Source organism: Pseudoliparis swirei, chromosome 19 (assembly GCF_029220125.1).
Source record: "Pseudoliparis swirei isolate HS2019 ecotype Mariana Trench chromosome 19, NWPU_hadal_v1, whole genome shotgun sequence".
NCBI lineage: Eukaryota > Metazoa > Chordata > Actinopteri > Perciformes > Liparidae > Pseudoliparis > Pseudoliparis swirei.
The window spans coordinates 11,356,034-11,368,322 of record NC_079406.1 but is presented as its reverse complement, the minus strand read 5'-3'; the positions used below and the strand labels follow the sequence as shown (position 1 = coordinate 11,368,322).

Genomic DNA, 12,289 nt, shown 5'->3' with positions numbered 1-12,289 from the left:
ATGACAGCAGCAGTAATGTCAGGTCCTGTTCTTAAAGACGTCTTTGTTCTTTTATTAAACTAAACGTCTGTTATTGATCGTCTCTACACAGCAGCATGTAATTTCTGTCTCTACGCGGTAACACTTCTCGGCTCGCATCGGACCAAAGAAAAAGTCACCTGCGCCCCCCGTAGCATCATGCAGCACCAGAAGTCGCATTAAAAGCAAGACATATTTAATTTATTATCCGTTAAAAATACCATATGGCTCTCAATGAAATATATTTAGAAATATTTGGCTTTTATGGCTCTCCCAGTCAGAAAGGTTCCTGACCCCTGGGTTAGGTAATCACACCGCCTCTATCCTCACCCTGAGCACTTGCGGTCAACAGGGATGTGTGCTTAGTCTTCTCCTCTACTCCGTTTACCAACCTCTCCCCACTTGCATCTTCACTTTACTAAATATATATATATATATGCTACTGAGTGAGAAGCTGCGGGTGGTCGGTGTAGACGCGTCCACCATCTCCTGGATCACTGACTACCTCACAGGCAGACCACAGTTTGTCAGAATGGGCCGTGTGCTGTCTGGAACGGTGGTCAGTGATGTTGGAGCCCCACAGGGAACTGTTCTGTCTCCCTTCCTCTTCACCCTGTACACCAGTGACTTCCAGTACAACACGGAGTCATGCCATCTGCAGAAGTACTCTGATGACTCTGCAGTGGTCGGGTGTATTAGGGATGGACGGGAGGAGGAGTACAGGGCAGTGGTGAGTGACTTTGTAAAGTGGGCCGATGAGAATCACCTGCGGCTGAACGTGGCCAAGACCAGAGAGATGGTGGTGGACTTCAGGAGGAAGGCGACAGCTCCTACACCTCTGAGTGTCCTGGGAGTGGACGTGGACATGGTGGAGGAGTACAAGTACCTGGGCGTCTCCATCGACAGCCGACTGAACTGGAAGGCCAACATCAACGCTGTGTACAAGAAGGGGACGAGTCGACTCTTTTTCCTGAGAAAGCTTCGATCCTTCAACGTGTGCAGCAAGATGCTGGAGATATTCTACCAGTCGGTTGTGGCCATTGTACTGCACTTCGCCATTGTCTGCTGGGGGAGCCGCATCGGAGCCGGTGACACCAGCCGTCTTAACAAACTGGTTAGGAAGGCTGGCTCCATCATCGGGTGCCAGCTGGAGCACCTGGAACAGGTGGTGGAGAGGAGGACGTTGGAGAAACTTGTGTCCATATTGGACAACCCAGACCACCCTCTCCACCACCTCCTACAGGGACAGAGGAGGACTTTCTCCAGACGTCTCCTCACGCTCCGCTGCCACAAGGACAGATACAGGAGAACATTCCTGCCGACGGCTATGAGGCTCTATAACAGATCACCTCTTGCCAGATCCTAGTGCAATAACTACACACATTTCATTTATTTACACTACACACATACATTTCATTTACACTACACACATACACACACTTTGCTTTTTGCACACTGTCTATATTTAATATTTTTATATTTAATTTGTCATTAGTATTGTGTATGCATATATGTTATACATATACATACATATTTTATTTTATATTTTACTTTGTATACTCCTATATCTTTCATCCCTGTTTTTTATATTTTATTTTGTATTCTTGTGTGTTTAGTTTATTGGTGCTGCTACTGTGACGACAAATTTCCCCTTGGGGATTAATAAAGTATATATCTATCTATCTATCTATCTATATATATTTCTATATATATATATATACGTCCGTTCAAAAGTTTGGGGTCACTTAGAAATGTCTTTATTTTTCAAAGAAAAGCACTGTTTTTTCAATAAAGATAACATTAATCAAAAATACACACTATACATTGTTAATGTGGTAAATGACTATTCTAGGTGGAAACGTCTGGTTTCTAATGAAATATCTCATAGGTGTATAGAGGCCCATTTCCATCAACTATCACTCCAGTGTTCTAATGGTACATTGTGTTTGCTAATCGCCTTAGAAGACTAATATCTGATTAGAAAACCCATGCAATTATGTTTGCACAGCTGCAAACAGTTATGCTGGTAATATAAGCTATACAACTGGCCTTCCTTTGAGCTTGAAGTTTGAAGAACAAAATTAATACTTCAAATATTAATCACTATTTCTAACCTCGTTAACGCAACTTTGTTTACGTGCGTTGAAGTGTTTGCACTCCTCTGAGTGTCAAGCCGCGGCAGTGCGGTTTGACACTGTTTCCGTTTTAAAAACAATTATTTCTCTGCGAAAATACGGAGCAGAAATCAGTTTAAACTCGTGGATGAATCCGTCGGGTTTCCTCCTCCGCTCCTTCCTCCCGTCTGCTCCTTCGATCCACAGAGAGACAGAGGGGCGACGTGAACGAAAACTTCACCGTGATTTGTCAATCCGTTTGTCTGTCAACATTTTTGCGAAAAAAACAACCAATAAACACTCAGTAAATCGCAAAGGACCGACCCACCACACAGGTAAGGCTCATTAGCAACCTGTCATTCAGAGAAGACAGAGAACACGGCGCGAGGACAACTGTGCCTCATTATATAGAGCTGAGATTGTTCTGGAATGTTTGATGTATAACACGTGGGTATGTGTCACATGCAAAAGCCTTTAAAAGGTGAATTTACATTTTTTTGTAACATGGAGAAAATGGGCCCAGCCTCCAGAGGGTTAATGTGACATATTTGAATGTCAGTCAGTTTACCAAGGCCACTGGTACTGCTGCTGTTCAATGTTAAAGATGACAGGACCAATGGTGTCTCTAATGTGTCTTTTAATCGCGATTAATAAATTTCAAAATGTGCGATTATTTTTTTAAGCGATTGACAGCCCTAATATATATATATATATTAATGTATTGTTAGTTTTCCATACTTTCATTACATCATTATTTATTGTTAGCCAATGTTCTCAAACCGTGAGTGATGTATGTGCTGGATAGGTGAGCTTCTCTCATTAAATAATAAAGCAGCATTACATATAATAAAACAGCTCAGCTAATAAACCTTCAAGGTGCTGTATGAAGGGGGGTTATTGTTTGGGCTTTACCCTCAACAGTCTTGGTCATGATCTACCTAACTGAATATGATTTGGGTTAATGGTCTTGTTGCTATGACAACGGCTTCAGATCATTTTCTGCCAATTATGAAGAACAGGAAAATATATGCGTGTGCCAAATTAGCAACAATCAAGCTGACTAAAAATATCCACGTAGAACAGGGGTCCCCAAACTTTTTCCAAAGAGGGCCACATAATGTTTGCCTTGTCTGCTGGAGGGCCAGCCGGGGGGGGGGGGGGTGCTAGTGAGAATGTGCTCACCTGTGTGTGCGCGCATTACGGCTGAGCGATGCGCGCGCCACTCGCTGTGAGCGCTGCGCGTGCAGACAGCATTTAACGGAGCGAAGCAGCGCGTGCGCGCTGATCGCTCTTTTAATGAAGTATCGATACTAAAAATATGCTAAATCACATCGTTTTTAACGTACGGGTACTTTGTTAGTATCGCTACACCGTGCAGCGTGACAGCAACAGATGTAGCGGGCTAACATTCAAGCTAACCTAACTTCCCAAACGCTGTGGACATCTGAACGCTGATTGGCCGAGACGCGACACGTCCCATCAAAGATGTTCTATTGCGAAGAGCACCACTCCACATTTTCTCCGCGTCTCACTGCAATCTCAACGGCAGCGGGCCAGGTGAAAAAAATAATAAATCGGAACGCGTCTCTGGTATTGTTCAGGGGGCCGGTCCAAATGGGGAGGCGGGCCGGATTCGGCCCGCGGGCCGGAGTTTGGGGACCACTGACGTAGAAAGAATGAGGCTCAGGTCTCATTTCCCCAGTATGCTCCAAAAGGAAGGAGGAAACTCCTTTGCAGTTCACTCATTTAAAAATGGATCACCTTAACCCAGGGGTGTCCAAAGTCCGGCCCGCGGTCAGATTTCATACGGCCCGCGACATCGGTCATATAATGTGTTATTTGTGGCCCGCCAGATCTGTCAGAATAAATAAATCATAAACACTTGAAAGACGTAATTCCTCTTTTCTAATGTATCTGGCTCTGCATCCGTGGCGTGAACCCTTCTCGAAACCTATTTGCCATGGCGACGGCAAAAAAAAGGAGAAAAGTTGACAGTGAGGGCCGCCGCTTTCAGGAGCGGTGGGAATTACTAGTGTTTCCCATACCATGAGAACAGGGTGGGGGTCCGCCCAGGCCCGGGGTGGGTAATCGGGAGAGTTCCCGGTGGGCCGCTTCATTTCTGGGCCGGTCGAGAATTTTATTTGTTGACATTTGTCACGTTAGTCCATCTTCTCTTAAAGTGGGCTACACACGTTCAGCATTCTGACACCGCAGCCTCTGCATGGGTTGTACCATGTGAGGAAGTTCACCCCTCCCAAATAATAGAGTTGGTTCAGTCCATTATGGAACTCAACCAACTCAATTTGGGAGAGGAGAACTTCACCCCTCCAAAATCGAGTTGGTTCGGTCCTTAGCTGTCTTTTCCAAAAAGTTTTCTCAGCTACGGATAGCTGGGCCGGCCCGACCGCAACGATACGCGTCAGGGAGGATGGACGGGAAGAAGTGGGCAGGAGGGGCTGAAAAAGCCAGGTTGAAAAAAAGAAAGGCATTGGAGGAGGATGCTGCCAAATGTGCCAAGCTTACCGATTTATTTTCAAGAGGACAAACACAAGTGGCAACTGGTAAAGAGAGACACAGGCCTAATGATTAGCAACATAACTATTCGGCTAACGTAGCCTTGATTAATATCATTGTAGGGTTGTCAACCTATTCTCAAGCAAAATATTAAATTGAATTAAAATATTAGCCTTTTTATAGCACCCAAAATATGGCGATCCATAGACTTTGCAAATATTATGCAAATATTGATATATACTATTGATATTGAAGTATGCAGTAATATCACTTAATTTTTCTTTGTAGCTTCGGAGCAGCAGATAAGACAGTCTCCTGCTGAAAATGATGAGCCCGACATTTGCAATGAGGAGGCCATGACGACAGGGACAGGTAGAGAGGATAACAGTGGACACTATATGAATTAAAGTTATATATTCTAAGAAAGAGCAGTACAGTACTTGATGAACCAATATGCATTGTTTACTCAGAAGTGGGTGTAGTAAAGGAGTAAATCACCACTATATAATACTCATGCAGAAAAATGATGACGACCATGACAATGACGGCCCCCATGAGGTCTCACTCCAACAAATCTGGCCTACTGCCTAATCTGAGTCTGACACCCCTGCTACGCCCTTCTGCCTTTTTTAATGTTGTGCATATTTTTTGTTAACTTCTCATCTTAAAGGGTACCTGTAGTGCAAAACAACAACGTGCTACATCCATTCGGCGCATCAAATAAATCATATTTACCCCGCCGCTATTGTCAACAAGTCACGCATAGCCCGAGGATTTACATTTCTTTGTCAACATTCCGAGTCCGTGAACGCTTCAGGGCGCAGCCATTTTGCTAGTTATTTACTCATGTCAAAGCTAACTATGACGTTGAGTCGTTGAAAGGAATTCAGCCAATCCGGAGTATGCAGGCAAATGTTAGGCCTCTCGCTTATGGGAGAATAAAGGTGAATATATTCAGAATATTAGTAATAATCACACCAACTCTGGTGATCGCAAATTAGCCTACATGAAACAACTGGCAAACTTACCGATTTGACAGTTCTCCTCGGTGCAGACCCCGAACATGTCGGCCGATCATTGCATCAATGAAAGACATCTCCAGCGCTGGCTTATGCGCGATGTAGCTATCAAGCTCACTCTTTTGTGTGAAGCAGATGAGGTCTAATGACACTATATCATCGGACATAAGTTCGTGCTCTTTACAACAAATGCACTCTATGTCTGTTTTTTGTGGCACACACTTCACAACTGCACCAAACGTCCGCCGACTTGCGTGCACGGTCCGCACGGTGAAGCATCTGGACCGGCGGTCCGTCGGCATCAACTTCATCAGAATCATCGCTATCATCGCTGTCACAATTCACTAAATGGGGATAGTCTGCTTTTAAAGGTTCAAACAAGTATCCAGTTGCTGAATCAGACAATCTTTCATCGTCCATATTATCAATCTCTCAGCATTTGTTTGCGAGCGCTCGACGTTGTTTATATTGGTATCTGAACACATCCGCTGTGGCTGGCTGTCGATCTCTCAACGATTTGACGTCACACCACCCGCGACATATTCAAGCTCCAGTGCAATGTCGCATGTCGGAGTTGAGGGACTTTGAACAGCCTAAACTACGTATTGTTATTGAATACTGGACCGTCAGTGCATGAATAACCTTTAGAAACACATTCTCTTTTGATCTGGCTACATATTCGCTTTCACTACAGGTACCCTTTAAGTGGATTATTATTGTTGTATTTAACCGTTACATTATTTGTTGGACCATGGTATTAATAAAAGAACGACAGGATAGTAAGAGCTGAACTGTTGCTTCATTTATCCAATTTCCACTATACCATGAAAAAAGTGGGCTGGTCTTGAGCCTGAAATTCCCGGGCTGAAAAGTGGCCCCACTCCGGCCCTGGCGTCCGCCCCACTGAAATGTTCTCTATAGCGCCAGATTACAACATAAGTAATGTCAGGTTGTTTTATTCAACTAAACGGTCGTATATTATTGATCGTATCTACACAGCGGCATGTCATTTCTGTCTCTACGTGGTGGCGTTCCCACTTCTCCTGGCTCTCGGTATCGCGGCGGAGCTCCGCCCCCATGCGCACAGACAGGTGCGCACAGACAGGTGAGCACGCTCCAACCAGCCGGCAGAGAGCGTCCAATATGTCGCGGGAACAGCAAACCGACACCTCTACGTTCCCACGGTGGTGAAGACAAGTCGTCTCAGAGTCGCTCTCTGCTCCGGGTTCAAGAGCAGAGACGAGGTGGGGCGCGAGGGGAAATGCAGATTCTTTTATTTCAAGACCTTGTTTGAGAACTTCACATATTACAAACTACACGGACATAAAACTAAGTCATTAATAAATAAAGAGCGAAATGCCTGTCGCCGACTTTCGTGTAAATGTGTACGTTACGACGTTAACCGGTTACGCTGCGCATGCGTGACAGACGAGATTCTTGGAGACTTGCCAGGTGTTACCTCTCAGCGTTCCAGCTGTTGCCCTTCAAAACAAGAGCTCAACATTGAGCTTTATGGAGAGTGGCCGTATCAAGCCTGCAACCCCGTTTTAAAAAGAGGTGTAGTGGAAAGCCCATTTTATCACACATAGAAAAAAACTTAATGACTCAGACATATCTGCACTTGTTTTGTTTTTCAAAGGTTGCGCGTTATTGTTATTTTGAAAAGATATGCAGTGTCACTAACACTCAGTAAACTCTTTATGCCCAAATATTTGATCTTATTTTGTTTCATTTTTCACAGGTTGCACTTTATTGATATTATCTTGAAAAGGTATTCAGTGCAAAACAGGTTAATTACAACGTTATGTAACTCATAGAAATGTAAGGTATTCTATATACAGCTTTTTCATTGTTATCTGACTGAAAGAAAGGCAGACTTGGTTATATTATATGTGGTTACATTGTCATTTAAAAAATAAAAGTAATTGTGACAGTAAAAATAAATTGTTTTATAACAGTGTATTTTCATGTAACTTTTGTGGTTTAACCCTCCTGTCGCCTTCGGGTCAATTTGACCCGATTCAATGTTTAATGTCGGTGTTCTTTCGGGAGTCAACAAACAAACATAAAGTACCTCACACTTAAACTTGGAAAACAATATTAATTCTAATAATTTTCTGGAGATTTTAATAGCTGGGGTCATATTGACCTCAAGGGTAAAATATGTTAGTAAATATAAAGGTAACAGGAGGGTTAAACATTGAATCGGGTCAAAATGACCCGAAGGCAACACAAGGGTTAAAAAAATGTCTAAAGGAACTATTGGCCCCCGGGCATCTTTACTTTATCACAATTGGCCCTAGTTGCAAAAAGTTTGGACACCCCTGCCTTAACCGGACCGTGTCTCGTTAACCCGCCAGTCTGAGTTAAGCACATTGCAGACAGCAATATTTGTAATGAGGCTTTGGAGTTCAACACATGTCATTTGTCACAACCACTAACCATAAAGGTCAAGGAAATGTTTTCAGAGTGTAGCATGCTAGCTTTTTAAGCTCCTGCAACTGATTGGACTTGTGGCTGTCACAAGTTGAATGATGGCCCTTAAAACCGGATGGGTATAGAGTAGACCATTAACTCCAAATGTAAGGAAAAGAAAGAACAAAAACGGTCTTTGAAAAAGGGCACTCGTTCTGGATAATATGGAGCTGTGTCCATCTAGTGGTCGGTCATAATATTGAAATAACAGACAGGAGAGAAAATGAGCTACGTTACAATGTGCACACTACAGGAACGTGAAAATACAAGTAGCTGTGTGTAAATGTGTGACTCAGTTCTCCGCATGACTTTATTCTTCCATTGTTATTAAAAAGCTATGCAGTAATGTGCAAAGTATGCATATTAGTCACAAAACAGCAAGGGAATACAACTATTATTAAAAATAAGAAAAATCTCTGGTTATTTTATTTGCTTTATCTGTAGATTGTATTTGTAATCTTATGTTTTTAGGTTTGTTCTTAACATCAGCAACATTGGGACTAGATGAAAAATAGCCTCTTGGCTAACTGGCACATTTACTGCAGTGTTTTTATCAATGTGCACTGTCCTTTATTAAATAAACCATTTCAAACCACCTTTTTATTTGACATAATTTAAAATCATCTCACTGTTAGTTCATTTATACAAATATGCTTTTGTTATATATAAAACAATTAAACAGATTTATACAAATCAAGTTCCCAGTGTAAAAGCGCAGTACCACGCACAAGGCAGCATACAGCTCCGGGACACAGAGCCCACAGGTGTATGTTCCACTTCAACAGCATTATCTGAGTGAAATCAGGACATAGCAACAAAAAAAAACAAGCTCACCAGTTGACAGTTTGACATATTGTGCACTTACATTCAACCCTCCACACACTGAATTGGGAAGATCTCGGCAGATCACAAACCAATTCCCCGTTACACAAAATCTCCTGCTCGTGCTGCGTTATGCTCGATTTAACACAGACCACAATCTAGGTTGACTCATCAAACACCCCCTCGAGTGATTGAATGAATAGAACTGTTACAAGGGATGCTGTTATTACTGGCGACTGAAAGCACAAATGAGAAACAAGTCATTACTAAAAAAAAAAAATGTATAAAAAGTATACAAATCCTCAGATGTGACAAGGCACGTTCCACCAACACAGCTCTTGCTAACCGTATGTGCAAGATCTGCTTGTGCCGATGTAAACCACAATCTGTCAAGAGCTACAGGCCACGAGCGCTCCGCCTCATGTGCTTTGTTTCACAAATGCACACAGACATGTCAGTTTAACACCTGTGTCTTACAAAGGGTGGGGGGTGTTTACTGGCAGAAAGTAGGGCAGAAAGCTTTTGTACATTTTGAAGAATTGAAGGTCTCGTGGCATTAGCATTACAATAATAAGAACTTTTGGGTTTAACAAGAGCCCTGCTGTGGTTTTTGGTTTAGATAAGGCACCTGACCAAATAAAGGGCTTCTTAAATATAGATAACCTGCTCATACAAGATACATATTTATATAGCCTAAGACATGTCAGTTAAAACATATTCTAGTATTATATGCTATACTGAATTGTTATTAGGCAGTGGTCATAGTCTGTTGACCTTAAATGTAAGGCAATAATGTAAATGACAAAAGGAGCATTATGGAGTTCTGATTTATCAAATATGAGTATTAACTATTACACACAAACATCTTACTGATCAAATAAACATAAGCTATTACAAAAAATATATTCAACTTTGGCCATAACCGCACTCGTAGGTTAAAAAAAAAATCAAATACAGAGTAAATTCAACATAATTAAAGTCTTTTTGACCACACCCTGTCAAAAAGTCATTCTTAGGCATCTTTTAATGGCACTTGGTGTGAACCTCAAGAGTTAAGACGTAGACAGAGTAGAGCCGTACTACAACCTGACCTTCTGATATGCCAGCTCGAGAAATCCTGTACCAGATCATTTGCCAGTGGCCTTATGACACCTGCTCCTCTATTACTGAAGAGAGCAAATGGTCAGCTGCTTTCAATGGGTCCCGCTTATCTTTAAAGGCCTACTGGCTCTTCCATGCGTGACAGTGAGAGCAGTGCAAGAGGCTGGAAGGGCAGCTCCAACATGCCAGACTGAGCACAAGGAGAACTGCAGCTCTAAGGTTTAACCTCTAATCTGTCCTTATTGGTCAAGGGGTACTGGCATTTGTCTTGGAGTCACCACATCATGTCTGGATTCAAACTGCTTGAAATTAACTTGTTCACCCTCTACTTGGCTGTTTATTACATCTAAATAGGGAAGTAAAAGCATGTTGATGGTGATGTTGCTTGATACTTATGAGATGCAACCTAGGTGAGAGTATGAGGTAGTCATTATTTCTCCAGTAAGTAAGGCAGATCTCCTCTCTCCAGTCAATCAGGGTAGCTTTGTAGATTGGTTCTGATGTTATGATGGCTATTGACAACCATGATCAGCGTTTATAAGGCAAAGCAGAGAAGCTATAAATCTAGAACAGATGTAAAAATGGAGAAAAGTGTAAATATCAAAAGTTAAAATGGAAAGAAAATAGTAGAGATCCGGTCTGTTGTTGCCCCCCCCCCCCCCCCCCCCCCAGGAGATGAATAAGGAAGAGAGGGGTAACAGAAGAACTGAAATCAAAGTCTTAACTGCTGGTATGGAAGCAGCCAGATGACGACATTCATTCCTCAGCCTTTGCATCTGTGGATCTCCATCGTTCACTCTCCACAGTCCAAATCTGGCAACCGTTTATTACAAGAGAACACACTTCTTGGGGTTCTTTTTTGTGACTGGATACAACACTGCCCTCACAGCTTCAGCAAAGACCTCCCGAACACCATCCTGCAGCAGAGCAGAGCACTCCATATATTTGACAGCCCCAATCTGCTTGGCCAGGGCGTTTCCGTGCTGCTGGGTGGTTGGAGCCAGGCTCTGCTCCTTCAGCTTCTTCACGGTTTCTGTATCGCCCCTAAGGTCCCTCTTGGTGCCCACCAGCAAGATGGGCACGTTGGGACAGTGGTGAGACACCTCAGGGTGCCACTTGTGCCTGACATTGGCGTGAGAGGAAGGGCTGCCAATGGAAAAGCAGATGATGAAAACGTTGGTCTGAGGATAGGAAAGCGTGCGGAGTCGGTCATACTCCTCTTGGCCTGCTGTGTCCCACAAATTGAGGCTGACGGTGCGGCCATCAACGCTCATCTGAGCACTGTAGTTGTCAAACACTGTGGGAATGTACTCTTCGGGGAAGGCATTGGTGGTGTACGAGATGAGCAAGCAGGTTTTTCCGACTGCCCCGTCACCCACCACCACACACTTTATGGTCTGCATCCTGCCTACGACCACTGGGGCTGCAGCACCTGACAACAAAAAAGGCACCTGGGTAACTTAGCTAACCTATATTATTACAGCACCTAGATGCTTATCTGAACGTCTCAAAACCAGTGACGGTTAAAAAAATATATATGCTAAAATTGCCGCCGGTAACTTCTTCGACAGCTGCTTTTAACAGTATTAAACTTTTCACACAATTAGCAGATGAGCTAACCGCCGCCAAAGTTAGCTTGTCGACTTAACGTTACATAGGTGAGCTTCACTTCCACAAACAAGCATCGTCTGGAAAGTGTGCGCAGCCAACTGTAGTCCTTGAATCAAGTAAAACGAGTGAATCAAAAGGTGAGACGTTTAGTGTGTGGCACCAAACGCCCCCCCCCCCCCACACACACACACACACACACATACACCCCACCCCCGGTTGCTAGCGACAAGCTAAGGAACTAGCGGGTTCAGCGGCTAACAAGCGAGCTAGTTAGCAAACAAGCTCAAAGTTTATTTGCAAGCCACTTCTCAGAGGTCTGGTCCCGATAACCAGCCACGAGTGACTCTAAAAAAGATATGCTGTTCCAATGAGAGTATCATAAGTAGTTACTTGCTGTAACAGAGGAATTCGGAGGATTGTGTTACTTACCGCCACTTAGCTATCGATCTCTTTTTGCCTGGTCTAGTCAATCACAGCCGCATCCGGGGAGCTGTGCATTACGTGAACATTGCCGTTAGGAACAGTGCAAACTGGGAGTTGTAGTTTTATTCTGTGTTCGCTGTTTCCGTGACACTACATGGACGGTAGATGGCAATGTTGGACTGTTCTGTTTTC

The 12,289-nt window shown here is 43.3% G+C and overlaps 1 protein-coding gene across 1 annotated transcript; it reads right to left on the bottom strand.

Moving 5' to 3' along the window:
• Positions 1-8,725: 8,725 nt before the first annotated feature.
• Positions 8,726-12,155, bottom strand: rhogd (ras homolog gene family, member Gd). The gene is made up of 2 exons (XM_056439160.1): positions 12,104-12,155; positions 8,726-11,495 (listed from the first exon to the last, which is right to left on the bottom strand). The coding sequence occupies exon 2, from the start codon at positions 11,464-11,466 to the stop codon at positions 10,891-10,893; it is 576 nt and encodes a 191-aa protein (XP_056295135.1). The 5' UTR covers positions 11,467-11,495; positions 12,104-12,155; the 3' UTR covers positions 8,726-10,890.
• Between the last annotated feature and the right edge of the window lie 134 nt (positions 12,156-12,289).

Coding starts and splice junctions, on each gene's coding strand:
- rhogd (XM_056439160.1), bottom strand. CDS start 11,466: ATGCAGACCATAAAGTGTGTGGTGGTGGGTGACGGGGCAGTCGGAAAA.